The sequence below is a fragment of the Melopsittacus undulatus genome, chromosome 2 (genome assembly GCF_012275295.1).
Source record: "Melopsittacus undulatus isolate bMelUnd1 chromosome 2, bMelUnd1.mat.Z, whole genome shotgun sequence".
Taxonomy (NCBI): Eukaryota; Metazoa; Chordata; class Aves; order Psittaciformes; family Psittaculidae; genus Melopsittacus; species Melopsittacus undulatus.
Window position 1 is genome coordinate 114,807,215 of NC_047528.1, and position 20,205 is coordinate 114,827,419.

General features: G+C 43.9%; 1 protein-coding gene across 2 annotated transcripts in view; it reads right to left on the reverse strand.

Annotated features, from left to right (window-relative positions):
- Positions 1–3,048: 3,048 nt before the first annotated feature.
- The window catches only part of STXBP5L (syntaxin binding protein 5L), a 184,872-nt gene continuing 167,715 nt past the window's right edge, over positions 3,049–20,205 (reverse strand). For both annotated transcript variants that reach the window (XM_013127458.3, XM_005143026.3), the window contains 6 exons: positions 9,909–10,148; positions 8,584–8,944; positions 7,549–7,714; positions 5,167–5,278; positions 4,363–4,583; positions 3,049–3,386 (listed from right to left, as the gene is read on the reverse strand). In XM_013127458.3, coding sequence (XP_012982912.2) covers positions 3,345–3,386; positions 4,363–4,583; positions 5,167–5,278; positions 7,549–7,714; positions 8,584–8,944; positions 9,909–10,148 — 1,142 coding nt within the window. In that variant the 3' untranslated portion in view covers positions 3,049–3,344. The remainder of the gene's footprint in view (positions 3,387–4,362; positions 4,584–5,166; positions 5,279–7,548; positions 7,715–8,583; positions 8,945–9,908; positions 10,149–20,205) is intronic.

The following is a 20,205-nucleotide window of genomic DNA, read 5'->3' on the forward strand; positions in this document are numbered from 1 at the left end:
GACAGCCAGTGTCCTCAGTTTTCTAATGGCAAGTCAGGTCAGATGCTGAGCTTGTTGCTTGGAATGCTGCATCTTTGTGCCTTTAGTAGTGGTAGGGTCAGGCCTCAACAATCCCACACTCCCCCTCATTTCACAATAAACCAACCAGGCCAGAGGACTTCCTCCTCCCTCACTGACGTTTTTAAGTGAAGGCTGTTTGTTTCTTTCCACATACATGGTAAATCTGGATAGAAAGCATTTAACAGTGTGCACTAACAAACTTAATACAACATATACATTACATATATATATTTATATATATAGAATGTTCTATATACAAACATATACAACGTTTTAGATCTCTACAGACTACAAGAAAATCGATAATTATAGTCACAAGTGGTGAACTTAACAGAAATAGCAATTTGTACCTGTCTGGAAAGATGTAAAATATGGAAGAGTGGAAAGCAAGATGCAGCTGGGCCCTGCTGGGCAGTGCTAGGGGAAGGAAGGCTGCTTCCAGGTTTATTGTTAAAAAGTGTCAGTCTGAGGGATGCTAAATTCTCACTTCTCTGTTGCATAAAAAGTGGAAATCTACTGGCAGGTTCCCTCCCACCCTCCCTGGTGTTAAACTTGAGCCTGCTGGCAGCCAGAGGCAGTCAGGCTTTGTGTGAAAGACTCGCTGAGGTCAGTTCTCTCTGGATGTGCTGCAGTGATCAGCAATTAGAAGTTGTTCTTGCATTTGGAGCTGTGATGCTCAAAGCAGTGACCAGCTCAGGCTCCAAGCCTGGAGCCGTTCCCACTGGACTCGGTGTTAACCACACACGGGAGGTACAGCTGAGAACTGACACAGAACCGGCAGCTTCCTTGTCACTGAAGTGAGCCACATGCCAGCACTCATGGGGCTGCCTCCTGAACACCAGCTCATGGTGGAAACCAGGGGTACAAGGTGATGGCCTTTCAGTCTGCAGCAGCAGACAGACCAAATGCTGGTGGGATGGCCTTGGTCTGGTGTCAGTGAAGACTGCTTCACTTCTCTGTAAAAGTGGAGAAGGCAGGAAGAATAAGGGCTTGAAAGCTGGTTGGAGGGTTTGAACGCTGCCCTAAATGATTTTTGTTGCCCAGGTTTGGAGCAAAGGCCAGAGTGCAGGAAGGGGGAATGTACATTTGAACAGAAGATAGAATTCCTATAATGTTGTTATTTATTTCTCATTCTAGAGATTGAGAAAGCAGTGAGGAATGAATGTGCTTCCTCACACATGCAAGTGCCCAGTTCTGTGACCCAGTTGCTGCCAGTAGTTCCCCAGTTCCTGTTGCCATCAGGTGGGTGAGTTTGCTGTTTCCTCAAACACTCAGAGACATGCTCTCAGCTCATAGATAATTCCAATTCCTTTACCCTTGGCAGAAACCCAGGCTTTGACCTTTTTCCCTGCAAGTTTCAAAGGTTCTGACAATTGTAGAGCAGTTTCCTCCATGACAGAGAAGAACTTGTTGAGGCTCAGTCCCAGCTGAGCTAGACCTGGCAGGGCCATTGTTTTGGTTCTGCCCACAGAGCAATGTGAAAGTCCTGCAAAGCATGACATTGCTGTGGTGCTACAATGTGGATTTAAAACTTAACACCTCTGATGTGCTCCAGCCCTTTAACATGTGCAGCTGGTCTGATGGTGAAGCCAGGCTTCTGGACTGTACACCTTCCCAGGCTCCGTTTTATTGTAACAAAAGGAAGGATATGGGAAGGGCATCATCTAAACACTAGGGTGACAGAGACATGAGTGAAGTCAAGGTCTAGTTAGGAGGGTGATGCTGCTCCTCTGCACCAGTGTCCGTGAGGACGCTATGAAGGGAGAGAGGTCCTCATTCTTCTTTCTCCTATAGAAAAAATGTTTAAGTGCTGCTTCTCCACCTGATTTGAACCTGTGTCCAGGCACACGCAACCAAGCCTTCAGTGCCTTGTCTCCAAGCCAGTCTTGGAAAGACTTCTAACTTAACAGTTGACCTGTGCAGCACAGAGGCTCTTGTAGCATGCTCATGGACTCTGGCTGTAGTGGTGTAGACAGGTAATAGGTTCTACATGCTGTTCTCTTCTCTAGCTGCAGGTTGGGGACTATTCTGCAGAGCTCATTACAGAAACCAAACAAGCCACTTTGAAGCAGAAGCAAATGATATTTAGCAGCATGAGCAGAATCTGAAGTGCTGCTCACCCATGGTCTCATTTCTAGATGTGTTATATGTGCATGTTGCCGATTGTTTTCCATGCTCTTTCCCTGGCCCATCATTTAGTCTTGCTGCTGTGATCTTTGCCACAGCTTTAGGGGGGTTACCATGCAGTTTCCTTAGCATAATTTCAACTGACCACTGGTGCACAAGCTGCTAAGCAGCTTCTGCCAGGAGAACTTGACAGGGCTGTGCTTACCCATCTTGCTTTTCCTCACTTGGAATATGCCATTTCCTAAGCTGGTTTGCTATTCCTGTGATTGGGAAATAAGGCAACCAAGCGACACAGATGCCATGGGGATGACAACTGCCATAGCCCCCTTGAAAGACAACTGAGATGAATCTAGAGCACATGTTAGAAAGTACAGCTAAGGATGACACGTTGTGCTCTGAAGTGCAAATAACCCTTCTATGCTCAGGTTTTCTTGACATTTTAGATAGTGCCTGTCTCACTACTTGTAGAAATCTGTAAATTTGGGGTATAGGGTTTTGAATTTTAGTTTTTTTTTCTGGTAGGAGTTAGAGAGCACTGATTTCAAACAGGGGCTTTCAAGGGAAATAAATAGCAGGTAAGAAAATGCAGCTCAACTCACTTTTATGGTGAAAACAACAGCAAACATGCTTGACATGTACTGGCTTTTCGTAATGTCACTTTTAAAAAATAAAGATTTTTGCCATTTAAGTGTTTGGTTTGGGTTTTTTTGTCTCAGAATAGAAATAAATCCCATTTGTCTTCGGTCACAACATGCTTTCTTTTTCTCTTTTTTTTGTTTTGTTTTTTAAGATGTCACTCATGCAAAGGTTTATAAGTAAGTGCATTAACATTGGAGTTTGTACAGAGTATTTTCAACCAGATGCACTCCCCACAGTTCATACCTCTGAGAAACTACATGCCACAGTGATGCTTTCGGGAAAAAATTGTCTACCGCATGAGCCAGCTGCTGGAGTAAGACCCACGTCATTACAGCTTCCATCTCCTGGTCTGTAACGTTTCTCCTTGACTCCCACTGCGATGAATCCAATAATAGTAACAGGAAAACATCTTCTAGGAGAAAAAAAAACCTGTCTCTGGCCAGTGACTGGTAGATTTGGGAATGACTGCCGCTTCCCTGAACAGTGTTCTTAAAGCCATGAGTAGCTTCTGTGAAAGTCTAAAACTGGTACCACTTTTTGTCCTTGTATTTCAGCATCACCTGCAGAAACAGGAAACAGACAAAGTGATATAAACCACTGCTCTGCAAAGATTCTGCCCTGTGATGGCTGCTCCATCCCTGGCAGTGTTCAAGGCCAGGTTGGACACAGGGGCTTGGAGCAAGCTGCTCTAGTGGAAGGTCTACTGCAAAAAGTACAGAGCTATGGGAATAACCAGGAACTTTCTTTTTATTCCTTATAGAAAGAACCTTGCCAATGGAGCACAGTAGATATGCCCTGAATATAGAAACTTTTTGCATTCCAGGACAGATTCTTTCTGTTAGTTTGGGGGAGTTTGGGGTTTTTTAATGGTTGGTTTTATGGTTGGGTTTTTTTTTTATCAGACTTATAAAACCAATGAAAATGTGAAGGTCTTGTCCAGAGATGTGATGGATGTTAAACCCATGCATTTTGAGAAGCAGTCTTTAATGATTTATCTGCAAGGAAAATTGCTGTAGTTGATTCCCAGCCTTAACAGCGTGGGATGGAAGAACTTTCCATTTCCAGCTCTAAGCACAGAAGTGTCTGTTCCAGGCAAGCCCTATTCTATAGAACCATACCACAGGGTTGTACAAGAAATGTTCTCCTCCTCTTCCCAGTCGGATCTGTAAAGGTTCCTGTATACACATCCACCTACCTGTTTTCTGCCCTACTGCATAGATGTGCTGCACTGAGAGGCTTAAAAAACCACCCCAACAGAATAAGAAAGGCGAGAGATGAGAAGTGCCATGTTCTAAATTCAGAGGTTAGCAATGGATGCTCATTTAAGAAAACATGAAGAGTTGTGCAATGGAAGTTTATTTTGGGTGTTCTCATTGTTTGGGAGCAGGAAAGATGCTGTGCCAGTTAACATGAGTACACATAAACCAACTCGACTGGGTGAACTGGGAGAACCATAATGACTTTCCCAAAGGGAAGCAAAAGCTTGGTTGCAGAGTGGCAGTTCCTAGCTCTGGGTGAGTGGTGCCAGACTCCTACCTCATGTGCATGCTTGGAAAACGCCTCGGCGCTGGCCATCATGCTCGCAGTCCTTTCGTCCAGCTCTCCCAGCTTCTGTCCTCTCTCATCAAGGGCAATGCGTGCACGAGTCAAGTCCCCAATGACGCCTCCTGCAGCACCTCTCACGCCTTCAATCCCACCTGATCCAGGGATGTGCTGGGCAAGACTGCGGGAGGCTTTTCCTGCCGTGGCCTCCCCAACTGCAAAAGAGAAATGGACAAATAGAGAGGAATGAGTCCCTGGCCGTGGCTCTGTCAGTGCTTCTCACCCTCGAGCTGCAGCCTCACAGGAGTGATGCCATTTGATGCACAGATGGCACATGTGGAAGATGTTGCTCTGTGCACCGCTACAGCACAGTCATGCCACACCAAATCCTCAATGGCTTGAGAGAAGCTGCCAAGGTGAAAGAATGGTGAGAGGCAGCTGAGGACCCTCCCCCTTGTTCATGGTGTCATCTTTACTTTGTCACCTATGATCTGAACATGGTTAACAATGGATGGATGCTGAGACATTGAAACAATGGAAGGGTGGTGAGGCCCTGGCACAGGGTTCTCACCATGTGAGATGCCCTATCCCTGGCAGTGCTCAAGGCTAGGCTGGATGGGGCTTGGAACAACCTGCTCGAGTGGAAGGTGTCCCTACCTGTGGCAGGGGATTGGAACTGGATGAGTTTTAAGGTCCCTTCCAACCCACATCAGTCTATGATTCCTCTATGACAAGGGCAGAGGATCCCATGAATTAATTTCTGAAAGGAAACCAACCCAACCCCAGTAAATTACTTACAAAGCTCCTCTCTGTCAAAAGCTTGTCCGCTTCCTCCAAAAAGTCCTTTGAGAAAGCCTCTGTTTTGGGCTTCTGGTGTTTCCACAGGAGTAAACAAATCCCCAAGCATGTCCTAGCAAAGTCAGACAAAAGCCCACGTGAAAAATTAGTGAGATGGGAGCAGTTCTGTGTGTTTTCTTTATTCGCATTAACGAGTCCACATGCATTGCATTTAATCAGCTCGTTTTAAAAGGTTCTGTTGTGCAAACACTATTGAGTACTTAGCATTTGTGCTTCGTGACAGGCAGACTAACCAGACTAATAGACTAACCAGATTCACTCATGCTTTCAGAGGGACTTGGTTTGTCATTGCCCAGCCTTATGTTCATTACCACAGAGAAAAAAAATCCATATGCACTACAGAGTGTAAATACCAGTGATAAGATCACATTTTGCTTAGAAACAGCAGAGGTGACACTATAATTGAATAAACAAGCAGGGCAGTCACTCCTTGTTTTCCTTTTAGAGCTTACCTGAGGTCAGTGCTTCCGAGCAGCTCACAGTTTGGTTTCTTGTTTGGTTGGTTTCTGGGGGCTATTTAAGCAAAATCCCACCACCTTCCATACAACTTCCCCATGTACTCCTCCTGTGGTGTGCATGGTGGCAATGCCATCAGGAATGCTAAATAAGCTGAAGGCACTGTAATGGTGGTAGACCTTGGAGCTGTTGGCCCAACCAACTCTGATTCTCAGACTGATTTGCAGCAGTACTGGGAAAAGGGAGCTCTCCAGAACCAGACTGGGTTAGAAAGCATGCAGTCCTACCCGTGGTTGGAACCGGCACGACTGCGTGCACCAGGAACACTCACTGCCCTGTCGCTGAGCTCTGTTTGCTCACCCAAGCCCCAACACGCTGTTGTGCTCTCGGGAGGGTGAGTGCTGAGGGCAGCAGTGCTTCCGCTCCTCTGCACACACACCTGCTCTGGGAGAAAAATCACTGCAGCCCTTAGAGCCCAAGTGGAGGCACTCGTGAGCCTGGATCTGTTTTCCCAGGCAGGAGGTGACACCGGGTCATCTGCTCTGGGTACACGCAGGACTGGGCAAGCCTTCTACTGTCCTCTTCACATATGGCCAAGGTATCAGCAGCCACAGTCTGGCAGCACAGAGAAGCAAGGACTGAGCTTCCCTTTGGTTGTTTGTCATATGATGCTATTAAGGTTAATAAACAAAATGATGTAGCTTGTAAGAGCCTCTCACTGTAGGTCCATATTCTAAGGTACCTGGATCAAACCTTCTGATCATTTTACGGTTGGTTCTGTACAAAACAGCCTCTTCTCCAATGCACAAAAGCCCGAGTGCAATGCTCGCTGTTCACATTGGACAGGCAGTGCTGTGATGGGAGCTGAGCAGCTCAGCACATGTTATTCCATGGGGCACAATGAGTGCTGGCAGGACCATTTCTTTCATATTTCTATCTTAGTGCATTGCTAATTATATAACCTAGAGCTTACCCCCTCCTTTTCTTCCCCTTTTATTACTGCTTTTCTCCCTGTAACCTCTCACAATTCCTCCTCTTCAGTAAATGAAATTTTAATTTGCATTTTCATTGTAAAAAAAAAACCCAAATCCAAACCCCCAACTGAAACCTCCCATCGTAAAGACCTTTTGCTCAAATTAATTCTTTTAATTAGATCTTTTCTATAGCTTCTGTATTTTAATGTACAATGGGAGACGCTTTCCTCGTGTGCAGGAAGGGGAGTACCAATTATTGGAGTAAAAACAATGGTAAATAATTAAAGAACAGATTAAAACAGGGCATAGTTTTTGCTGCTAACCACACTGGTTTGTCTCCTGCTCGCACCAATCTTCTGCAAGCTGCAGGTATTCAGGTATTTTTAACAGTTAAAATCAAAAATGATTAAAAATACAGGAAGGAATTCATATTGTTACTGAGGCAGTTGCTGTGGTTGGACACATGCTGCTACCAACTGTTGTAGCTGCTATCCATGTGTAGCTTTCCCTTCTTTCCCTTCAGTCATTTCTAACAGTTGGGCTTTCATACGGTAGGACTTAGAGAACTGGGCTGTGAAGAGTCCCACATGAGCACAAATCTGCCTCTGTATGGAGCCAGCAGAGACTGCAGCTAAATGTGGGCAAGATATAGGCTCAGGCACAGGAGCAAGGTGACAGTGCCATAAAAAGGTCCAAACAGCAACAGAGCTGCTTTGGTGTCATTCAGCCAGGCTAAGTGGAGAGGAACATGTCTGTCCTGCTCCTGCAGCACAGCCTGCACTTTAGATACTGAAATCCACCAGGGAACACGTGGCAATTTACACCTGACACGTCAGGCCAGCAGCCCTCCCACAAGAGCACCGAGGCACCACAGCAAGAGCTTGAGCCTTACCTGCAGATTGTCACACATCTCCTGGCTGTAAGTCAGGCGCTGGATCTCTGTGGGAGAGCTGAGATACAAAGCTTGCCCTTCGTTAGTGAAACAAAAGGTCCGTGCTATCCTCATGTCTGTTACTGGCAAGTAGTTGACGTCCAGCAGTGGGCGAAGGCTGGGCAAGCTGCAGGGAAGCAGATACCCATGTTAGTTCATCGGTTGCCACTCCTGGTACACCTGCTATGGGGCTGCATTTTAAACCAACATTTCAGTTCATGCTTTCCATAACTGGAATAGTTAAAGTGCAGCTCCAAGCTTAAAGCTCTGCTATCAGCACACTGCCTTCCCACCATACTTCGCTTCCTTGGCTGAAGAAGTTTCAGCTGCCTCAATAACCCTTAATCTGCCGCTGCTGTCTGGGTCTGGGATGTGTATGACTTGTGGCATGGGGCTGGGCAGTTTGCAGGGTAAGGTCTAACCTTTGCTGTCCTCCAGCTTCCCCTGGCTTGCCATTTTGGCAAACCACTTCCAAAGTGTAAATGGCCTGGCTTGGAAAAGTGAGTGTGGAAAGTGAGGGCACAGCTAGAGGGCTACTGTGCAGCCAGCTCACTGGTGGAGGTGACAAGGAAGGGAAACCAGGTGCTCTAAGCAGGAAATCTTCTGAAATGGCAAGAGTGGGACTTGCTGCTTCACACTGGATGAGCAGGAACCTTTGTGCTCAAGTTTTCCTGTCCTCCTCCATACCTGACCTACCATAACTGAGCAAAATTATATGGGTTTTCTTTTATGATAGTTAAAAATCATCAGCCATCAGTCATCACTGGGGGGGGGGAATGACTACGAAAGAACAGTTTGCTTTGCTACACAACTCCCTTAACTCCCTGTGTGGAGACAGGCCAAGGAGCACATATGGCAGTGGCAAGGCAGGGCATTAAATACACCCCAGGGAGTTAATGCAAAGCATCAGGCACTCTGGAGCAAACACAAGTGGAATGTGACAGCACTGTGCCTCCTCTTTGCTTAGTTTTGCCCCAAGATTAGTTAGATAAGTACCTCAGTGTCATGATGTGCCCATTGGCACAAAAGCACGCCAGACAGACGCTGTTACAGAGGGTGACCACATCTGCTCGCAATAAAAAGGACGTTTCGGTGATGTTGTGGACATAAAGACATGTTTGGGAAGGCAATGAGAAGACTTTGGCTTGTTTTTCTGAACAAATGACCGCAAATTGATGATCACCCATGTCCTGGGAGGAGGAAGGGGAGTGCATGACAAGCTTCCTTCTCCTTGTCTTTTCGCCATCATCAGCACTGTGTGGGTCCCTCCATACTTCATACGGTGGATGTGTCAATGTCCCCATGCAGTCCAAGCACGCGAAGGTCAGCACAGCTCCTTTCAGTGTCAGAACTGTGCCTGCAAAACATAATTTGCTCTCACTGATGCTGGCCCCATGATGAAGCTGGTTGTCAGCACTGTGAACACGTGTGGCACGGCTGATGTTCAGCTCTTGTAAACAGAGCAAACATATTCATCTAGCTAAGGTGACAAGTCTTGCGTGCTCTGCTCTTCCTGATCACACAACAAGGTGAACAAACAGGCTGCCAGTACTGAAAAAGTCTTAGGCAAGAGATAGTAAATAATCTATATAATACATGCTATTGAATACCATAAAGATAGGCTGTTGTCTTTATATTACACTCATAGGATATTTGTTCCCTAGCAGTAAAATTGCTGCTCTTCGTCCTTCGGTGACCTTCAGAATTGCTCTTTTAAAGAAGCTGGTGGGTAGGAAACCCTCTATTCCAGCACATTCCCTGATTTTTGTCATGATTTTACTTTAAAGGTACTAAGTGCATACAGCCTCTCCTCGGACCTGACCTCTCCCAGCCCTCTGTTCTCTCTGCTGCACCATCTGTCACTCACTCAGCCAAGTATCTCTCCAGGTACCTCAACCTGCCAACATTTGTGTTTCCTTTCCTGAACTCCCTTCTGCCTCTCTGCAGCTTTTTAACACATAGACAGCGAAACACTTCCCAGCATTCCAGATAGGATTGTTATAGGATCAGAGCTGTTACACAGGACTGTAATTTCACAATGTGAAGGAACTCTCCTAATTTCCCTGTCCTCACAAGAAACGTGTAACTTTGCCCATGACACACAGTACTCTTCAGAAGCAGCACAACTGAAGTATCTCAGTTCATGAAGCTGCAGGTCTCCCACAGCATCTTTATTTACCTGTGTACCTTTAGTGTAGTGAGTAACCATTGACTTATACATGCATTGAGAAATTCCTGCTGCAAAGGCCATATAAAATCATGCAGTTATTCCCCCCTTGTACCAAGGCAGGTAATAGCCAGGAAAAGAGTTGCACTCTTACCGCTTGGTGACACCATGACTGGCTCTGACTGCCGTAGCTCATCACTAGCAGGTAGATTAAGGGACAGGATTAAGACCATACCAAGGCCCGTTCCAACCCAGAGACATGAAGAGACAGCAGAGTCGTTCTTTCGGGCAAAGGACTCCATGAAATACAAAGCAGTAATTGCCTCCTTGGAGTCCCTGTCGATACTGGACACGCTGGAGCTTCGGGAACGGCTGAAGGAGTTTTCCCTATTTTCTGCATAAATAAATGTAAGCAAACAGGCATAAATGGGCAATCCTTGAAGAGGCACAAGCCTGCAGCAAATACAAACTCCCTGTAGAGTACAGAAAATAGAGAGTTTCTGTAACCTGAGCAAACATTCTGATACCAGCTTGCTGCCAGAGTATAAGTGTGAAAAATGCTGTCAGACCTCATCAGTTAGATCTGCATTAGAAATAGCTGCTTATTATGGAGATTAGCATAGACTAATTAGAATTTACAACAGCCCTAGCTCAAAGGACTTGCTCTAAAGAGCATGGAATAATTTTAGACCCATATGTTACCAATGCATTTTAAATTAATCCATGTATCTCACTGCTGTAGGACACGAAGGGGGACACCATTACCAACTTCAGAGCATGTGTCCTTTGCTCTGCCCTTGTTTCCATTGCTAGGATGTTCTAGCACTGTGTTCATAGCTATCGTTTATCGTCAAGCTGTTAATAACTGCTCCCTGGGGAAAAGACTGCTAAACTGATCCCAGCATCCAAAACATCCTGGGGTAGAAATCAACTCTGTGCTCCCAGGGAGCAAAGAGAGAAACCTGCTCTGTGCCGCTGGCAACAACTGCATGGTGAGCCTGGGCTGACTGCTTCATCTTTCTGCCTAAGCTTCAGCAGGCAACAGCAGGAGCCAGCTGGTGGCAGAGTCGTATTGTCCTCACTGCAAATACATAGGTTTGGAGACTCTCTCTGAGCTTCTCAGAGAGGAATAGCAACAAACAGGGTCTAAGGATCGCTGCTCTGCTTTGCCTAGTGCCAGGAAGGAAGTACAAAGCTGTGCAAGGGAGCTCCTGGCATTAACAGGAACTGTCGGTGGCCATGCACTGAAGGCTATAAAGCAGACTGAGGCCAAAAGGTTACTGAAGAGTAGAGGAGCCAGAGGGATGAAGAGAACAGAGCTGGCTGCTAGCACAGCCTTTGCAAAACAATCTGTGCTGTCAACTAGCCTGCAGTCAAACATACGGCTAGATCATTGGAAACCTCACATGCTCTTCTGCAACAATAACTAGAGGACCAGGAGGCTCTGGAGATGAAGAAATAGCTGAAGCTATTGGACTTCAGATAAAAGGCTCGCTTCTGAACCTATCATTATGAAGTAGATCTGTGTCTGGTATGAAATGATCCTTGTTATAGCTCAGAAGAGAGAGAGAGCTGTCTCTTCAGAGCCAGTAGAAATGTCTAAAATGAGGAACACTTTCTGCCATGGCTGAAGAATAGAATTAGAAAAGGACTTTCTCACATACTCCAGTTGAAAACTGGGCTAAGCCTTATACTGTGTATATGGTTCCAGTTCTCCCCCAGAAGCAGCAGTTCTGCTGGTGGATCTTTTCCTCACATCATGCATTGCAGCACTACATTCCTGTACTCAGATGACTCAGTGTAAACTGCTTTGAAATTATCCTCTTCACAGAAACTACCTGGGAAAGACTGAAGACAACCATGACAAAGCACTGCTGGAACCACACCAAGTGTTACCACATTTGCTACCTTAAAAGGTGGCACTCAGGGATGGAGGGGGGGGGCAGATTCTCCTGCTGCTCTTTCATACTTGGGCCAGCTTCTGTTCTTTGAGGGCACCTGTAACTCATCAAACAGGAGCTCCACAGGAATAGCCACCCCTGGCGCTCATGGAAGAGAAACTTACATGTACTTGACCTTCCAAACGTTGCCCTCACCCTGTTTCACCTTCATGTAGGCACTGTTGTAGCTCTCTAGCTGTGGCTCAGTATTGCTAAATATATCTGCATAAAACTGGGATTGTTTATTCATGTGCAAACATGGCTTCGAATACCTTGAGAACTAATGTCTCACATAACCCCTAGCACTTTGGACTTTGTCTCCTGCAGTGGACTGATTGGCCCAGGTCCTTCCTAAGCACAGTGACAGCTGCCAGGTAAAGAAGGGGAAGACAGTAATTTCAAGGCAGAGATCACGGATCCACACATATATATATATATTCATGTAGACTTTTTCCCTCCCCAAAGGGTATCTAATATAAAGAAAATGTTATTATGTTATCCATTTTCCCTTTAACAGGTGTATTAATATCACAGTCACACAGAATTCAACTATGGTGGTGCTCAAACTGAGAAAGATGTTGAAAGGACAAATGCAGTTAGTGTGGGCGACATACACAGAACTTAAAATATATGATGTGCCATTTGCATGTGTCATCAAGCTTTCTCCCTCCCTAAATTAACAAGAAATGTTCCTCACTCCTGTGCTCAGTTAACCAATGCATCTTTGCAGAGCTGCCTCTAACAGGCAGAATCTTCAGGACACTTCTGAGAACACACTGTGCCATTTTGTATTAAATGCACTACTCAAACTGAAATTCTGAACACCAGCATGATAAATGTCAAATTTTGATGTCATTAAACATATGTGAACAGCGACCCAAACCCCATGAAAGGCTGCAATCACTGTGTGGCTTTATTGGCTAGCTCTAAAGCAAGGCAGAAATCTCTTCCTCTTTCAGGATACAATTTACCCTGGGGATCCTTTCTCAAAGAGATTCTACCCCAAATTCTCTATTTAGAAACCATCCAATTGTGTCCTGGAGAAACAGAAAACCACTTTCTTTGGGAAATTTTAGAACTTGCTGTATCCTTCCCTAGCATGATTAAAATGATGTCTCATTGTTTAAAGGTTGACCTGTATGAACACTGCCAATCTGTAGCAATCCTTAACCCAACTGCCATATTCCAGGTTTTCTCTTACATTTTCCTTTCCTCTCAGTGCATGCTGACTGTAGCAACAATGTCAGCTACAGCATCTTTCTACAGGAGTCTGAACCAGGATCACATCTAGGTACTCCCTGCAACCTAGGTCAAACCAAGTTAATTTGGACTCCCTGCTTCAGTAAGGGGATAGGATGATGTATGTGAAAAGCAGGCACTTTTCTGCTCCCCAGCTCTTTCCCTCTTCTCCTCCTCTGCAGAACATCCTGCTAACTGACACTTCCTCATAAATGTGCTCCTGCCTCTGAATTGTCTCCTGCTTTGAGGGAGTCCAGGATTCCTTTTCTCCGGGAGGCACATATCCAATTCCCAGGATCCCTCTGCTCCCTCCCAGCCATCTCTCTCAGATGACTATGTCCTTTTTCCTCCTCTTATACTTGCAGACCTGGATTCCAAATAGGTCTCTAAGCTGCTCCTGCAGCTAGCAACAGAGGGGCTAAGAGCACCATCCGACTAGTTCTGCATCCCCTTGGAGCTAACACAAGTCTCATCTGGGAGATGCTGCTATTCATGCTGCTAAGACTATGAGCAGCTCTGAGCAAAAGCCTTCTCTTCTGTAGCCAGTGCATTTTAGAGAGCTGCATTCCATGGGTCAAAGCATACAACATCACTATCAGCACTAGTACTCTTGCTTTCTTCAAGGTGTTTTCATTCAGCCCTGTCCTGTGCATGGTTTGGGTTAGTGAGATGCAGATGGAAACTCAGGATCCAACTTCCTTGGTAACACCAGACTGATTGTTAAACTCCAGCCATGAGCAGCAGCACACAAACAGAAGGCTTCTGACTTAAAAGCAACTTCGAACCCTCTGCTAGCAACCTCACTGACAAAAACACACAGGACACTTCAACTCACATGCTAGGATAAAAACGAAGTCAGTGGTTTTGGGTCTTACCTTTGTTCATCCATGTGTGAGCAGTATAGTGACGCTCGTCGTGTGAGAATTTACTGATTCGATGTAATTGCTGAAGCATTGCCCGTCTGGAAATGTGACCTACTGCCACAAAATGCATGCATTGCAAAAGGACAAGAACAGTTGAGCCAACCGTCATCATGACATTCATACGAAAGCAGCCCTGAGCAGTTATTGCCCTAGCGCTCTCCTTGCATGGCAGAGCTGTCCCACTGCAGAGCCCTGGTGTCCAGGAGATGTAATGCAGGGGGCTGGGGCTTCTCTGAGAATTTAAAAGAAGCTCTTCCCTGTGAGGGTGCTGAGGCACTGGCACAGGGTGCCCAGAGAAGCTGTGGCTGCCCCATCCCTGGCAGTGTTCAAGGCCAGGTTGGACACAGGGGCTTGGAGCAACCTGCTCTGGTGGAAGGGGTCCCTGCCTGTGGCAGGGAGCTGGGACTGGATGAGGTTTAAGGTCACTTCCAACCCAAACCAGCCTGGGATTCTGTGAGTAAATAATTCCATATGTTTTGAGATTGCAGAGATTTTTTTTATTAAACTTCCTTTTGTTTAGTGGGAATAAAACTGGAATTTCATTACTTTCCATAGGATTTAAAAAAAAGAAATAAAGGAAGGGGAATATTAACAAAAAACATGGATGTGTCTTGAGGAGAATATTCTGCCTTCTCTATTCTCAGCTGCAGCAAAGGCTTTGTAAAGGCAACACATCCTCACCTATCATCTTTTCCAAGAAATTTCCACTGTGACTATACTAAAGTAGTGGAGTTAGCTCTAACACAGAAGCATAAACTGATTTTCCTTTGGAAGTTAGGCCTTATGAAAGGAAAAGTATCAGTTGTTATGAGGAATGAAAAAAACCCTAAAAACCTGCCAGTGACCAAGATCAATATTTTCACAGCAAATGTTTAAATTCATTACTGAAGGGTTTTGCAATTGAGTCAGATGCTATTTATAGGTACTTTCCCAGTTTTAACATACCAAGTAATTGATCTGCTTACAAAACACAGACAAAAATTGACCTTTTATAATATGGAAACTGATACTTTCTGGAAACCAAATTAAATGGTTGCTGTTCTCCTCAGTTTGAGATTTCTAGAAGTTTTAAGCCCAAATATTAGAGCTAAGAGAAGCCAATGGAGCTATTAAAACATTTGCCACTTCAAGGGTAATAATCTGAAAACTTTAAGAGAAATCTGTCACTTTTAGAACGATACAGTCAGGAAAGCATGCAAAGCTCTGAATGCCAGTGTGGACATACAGTAAAGGAATTATACTTCAAACACGAATTTGCAGACATTAACATCAGAGAGACACAGAGACTGACCCAGATTACTGATGGCAATGCTTCAGCAACACAGAGGAGACAGGGGCAGGAAGTAAGGCTGCAGGGCTTTCACACACTGAAACACTGCACGTTTACTTGGCTACAAACATCTCTGAGCACACTTTAATAGCACCACTCTAAAGCTGCATTCCACATAAAGCAACTCGCTAAAAAGCAGCAGAAGTTGCCTTAAAGCACAAAGAGCACAGTAATAATCTGGAATTATCCTGTGAATGATTTCCTACTGGAGCAAATCAAGTAAGTTTCACTAAAACTATGTTGAATAGTCTGTGTATACATGGCTTGCAGAGCATTCAAACCAAGGTGGTTATGTCTGCTCTTACACAAGCTCACAGCTGTGGGATGCTCAACCCTCCCTGGAAAAAGTTCTGCCATGTATTGCCCTGAAGTTATAGCAATGTAATCTGAATGGCTTCATGGAATCATGAATGATACAAGACTGATGTAAATGATGGCAAATAAAGGCCTGAAAGAGAAAACAGATCCAAGTCACCAGACTTGAATCTTTATTTTGATATTTCCAGAATATGGTAAAGTTCAGGCTTAGGTTTTAGTTCAACACGTTTTAAAAACCAGAAGGGAACTGTTAAGGCAGAACTATTCTTTACATTGAAAGTGAAGTAGAAATAAGCATTTTTAATGGAAAGATAAAAATGCAGGAGATCTTTACAGTAAGCAGTCTCTCAAACTTCCATATTCAATTGTATGAATCACTTCCCTTGACTTACACAAGCAAACTGTCTTCACATTCAGATCACTAAGAGCAAGCTCAATTTGGTATAGGTTATAAGCTTGGAAACGTATTTTTCAATATAAGATATCAGAACTCTCTAAAACTTAAATCTCAACCTAAAAATACCCATTCTGCTGAAGCGACTTTTGTAGCATTGATAGTTTGGGAAATAACAGGATGTTGTATAACTTTCATACGTGGAAGTACCCAAGAATAAGGTGGACACAAAAGGCATTATAGAAGAAAAACCTCGAGTTCATTCAATAACAAAGTCAATATTGTTAATGTTATAATGAAGCAAATGAAAGCATTTTAAAGGACTCTTCTTAATCCCCCCACCCCACCTCTGCCCCATAGATCTGCTTGTGCAACTGCAGTTAGAGAAGGCTTTAAAAAACCCTTTGGAGCAGCTATTATCAGATAATGAACAATCTCAGAATATTCCCATACTCTTCCCTAGTTTCCTATACAGAACAGCTCACCACCTATTCCCTTCTGCCACAGAAGTACCAGGAACCACCCAATGGTGTGTCCCACTTCCAAAAATGTTTCCAATATTATTTCAGATGTAAAAAAGTGGCTTATGTTGATCTAAAGTGATTGCCAGCAAGCACAGAAATGTTAAAGCTGAGCATGCAGTGCAAACTCTACATGCCGGGAGTACAGTGTGAAAAAGCTTAACTTGGAATCAACTCCTCATTTGAAACAAAACTGAAAGCCTTTCAGTGCAATAAGAACAAGTCAATTTTCATTAGTTGGTGGTTTTAAAAACAAGTAAAAACTGCAGAGTCCTGTGAGAAAACAAGTGGATCCTAACATCCCATAGAACCTGACAGAAAACATGCTCCAAGAAAAATCAAACATTAACTCTTATCTAGCCCAACAGGGTTGGATTTTAGACACCAGCAGCTCACATGCATCTACGCAAGGCTCTTCATTTCCTCCCAGGCCTTTTCTGGGCCATGCTCTTTCACAAGGCACCACAGTCTACAGACAACCTTTCTACTACTTTTTCCAGGGACAGAAGGTATTGAAAGCTCTATTGTGACCACAGTGAGGTGGATACACACTTAAATGCCACTTAAACATCTGATCTAACCTTAAGCCAGTGGTTAAATCCCATAAAGATTCAATCTAAATGACAACAGCACCACTGGCTTTTTGCACTGGAGGATTTTATCTACAGTAGTATACAAGCACACACATTCTCCATCATAACTGAAAAAGAAATTAACACTATGGACAAGCCACTTCTGGAAACAATGGTATTATCTCAAGAATAACCTATGGATTTTATAGTTCAGTGTTCAAATGGAATACTTGGAAATAGATATAAAACCTTACAGAAGATGTTCTAATATCCTTCCATGGAACACTTGCTTTTTTGGTGCCAAATGTTTTATTACAGCCATGCAGAATCTGCTGTTCTGAAAACCTGGAGTTTGCAGTGCCCATTAGAGCAGAAGTGCTGGGATTTTGCTAAATACTGGAAAAAGATAAATTCAGCTTCCTAATAACTTCTTTCTTTATTTGGATACTGCTTTGTGCAGTAAGGAACAGACTGTCTGCAGATAGATCAGGTCATCTATGCAACAACAAAATGTGGTCTATGCAACATTTTTATCTGCTTCTCTGTACAGACAAGAAATGTGGTGGCAAACTGAGCAGTTAGTGGAGACCATGGTTTACTATAGTGTCTCTTAAGTTATTTCCTATTATAATATTCTTACCATACTAGTTACAACAATGTAAAGTAACTTCAAATGAAATGATTCAGAAGGAAAACCAACACCATACACCCCTTACTGTAAGAAAGGGAAATTTCACATCAAGGGATTTCCATCTGCTCTGAAAACCTAGCTGGGAAAAGCCATGGCACCTAGGGGCCTCCTGCAATGTGCTCCCAGTTAGTATGTGTCAGTAAGTGTCAGTTTGGTTTTACTCAGGTGTCAGTTTGGCTGGCTGCTTGGGCAAAGAAGTTTACCAAAATCATCCACTCTGCAGTATGGCAAGGCACAGCAAAAGGCATGCAGTGAGAGCAGGGAATAGGAGCTGTTCTCAAAACTTGCTTGAGATGCAATAACCTCCTCAGGGGATCCATTTCTGTGGTTAACTGCCCTTGTGATAAAAATTCGTCTCTGATTGTCTCCCTGAAGTCACGTCTCCGCCTTAGTAATTTATGTCCATTGCATCCTGTCCTTTCCTCAGCAGCCAGGGACAGCAGATTATTCCCTCCCTCTCTGCAGTACCCTGCCAGGCATTTGAATAATTTTGTCCTTTTTCTTCAGTATTTTTTTAGATCAAACCACCGGCTTGTTTCTCTCTTTCCTTGGAGGCCCAGGAACTGCTGCCTTTGAGAACTGCAGTAATCATCTTATAGGCCCCTTAATTCAGACCCACATGTGGGCTTCAGAGCCAAGAAATCCAAGAAAAAAGGAGCTAATGATAAAACCAGGAATGTTCTCTGACAGAGGACATCGTGATCAGCAAATAAAGCTGGGGGAAGAAGCAGGGAGCTGGGGGGACATTCAAAGTTCTGGCTTCCCAAGTAGCCACTATGCCTGATGGAACCCTGCCTTCCTGCAGATGGCTAAACATCTGCCTGCTGGTGAGAATGAGTGGATGAACTCCTTGGTTTGCTTTGTGTGCACAGCTTCTGCTTTACCTATTGTCTTTTTTGTCTCAATCCATGAGTTTTCTCACTTTGTACCCTTCTCATTCTCCCCACCATTCTGCTGCAGGGGAGTGAGTGAGCAGCTGTGTGGGGCTTAGCTGCTGGTTGGGGTTATACCACAGCAAGAAAATCCTGCAATATGCAGCATGACATTAGCTAGGGCTGGTTTCTCAGGCTGCAGACATTTTATAAGGTAACCATGCAGTATCACTTTTCCAAGTCAGCACATTGGACTTGCGAGAGCAATTTTCAGCCCTTTTCTATGGCTTCACACACAGATTTACAGGCTAATACTACTTAGGTAGATCAATCCTAAGACTTTGGAAACCTTGTTACAGAAACAACAGACCAAAGGCACAGGCTGCAATACATACACAGAAAATGTGCTGAATCTAAAAACCAAACCAAAAGCCTCAAAAACCTCAGCACCAAAAACCTAGACCAAAATCTATGAGGAAAAATATCTGGAAGCCCCTGCCAAGCTGTCTATGAGGCTTCTTATGATGATCCTCACAAACACTTCTGACTAATAACAAAGTTTATTCTATACACCAAATACTATCCATTTCCAAGACAAATTGGACAAAATCACGCAAGACAACTTATCCCCCAAACACTTTTAGTCCCCTATGAGATACAAAAGAAAATCTTCAAGTATAAAAAGTATACTGGGTCTATTCAATTAAAGTGGAAATTGTATTGTACTTGCCATAGAATTTTTGATAAGGTTATTAAAGATAATGACTAAATATTCCTGAGCGGTTTGTTTTGCCAGCTCACAGTGACGTTTCAAGTGCTCTATATCAAATTTTAACTACATATAATCAAGAGTTAATCCAAAATGCTGAAACGGAATTATTTTAAAGACAAGGTGAAGCACATTCAAAGACTCTACCCTTAGCATTCCTAGCAAAATGCACAGCAAATCCTTGTTAGGATTCCTTGTTGGGAGGCAAGTTTGTAGCACTAAGACCTAAATGGCCTTTCTAATCAAGGGAGATTAAGCTGGACTAATTAAAAACTACATAATGGGAATTAAAAACAATAAGAAAAAAAAGGAAGACAGTTTTCTCCGAGAGAAAATAGATTTCCAAACACAACATTTCAAAGGAAAAGCTGCACTCTGTTTCTATTGTCTTCCCTAGAGGGATGATATAGCTGCAGATGGACTACATATACAGAATGCCCCAATTTCTGTGTGAATGCAGGTAAGGAGTTACAAAGGGCAGAGTCTGCCAGCGTGAGCTTTTGATGGCAACAAGCAAGTCACGGCAGAGAGAACTGTTTAGAGAATGCAAACTTGGTAGAAAAAAGAACATTTATAAAAGAAGCAATAACCAAGAAGTACCAAACCTGAGAGACTTCTCAGAGGTGGTTCTCAGTTATAAAAGCAAAGAGGACAGTGTGCTAGCATCTGTATCTGTGCACACATCTATGTGCCCTCCAGCTATACAAGTGTAACCACACTGAGTTCCCTCCTTCCCACAACAGTTTCATTTTTATTCTTTAATGTCAGTGTTTTCCTTAATCTAAAATTACAGTTAAAAAGCTGACTGAAATATAGCTTTTGTTTGCCTATACAGAAAAAGAACAGATGTTTTGGGCCTATTCATCTACACTGAAATTCTTG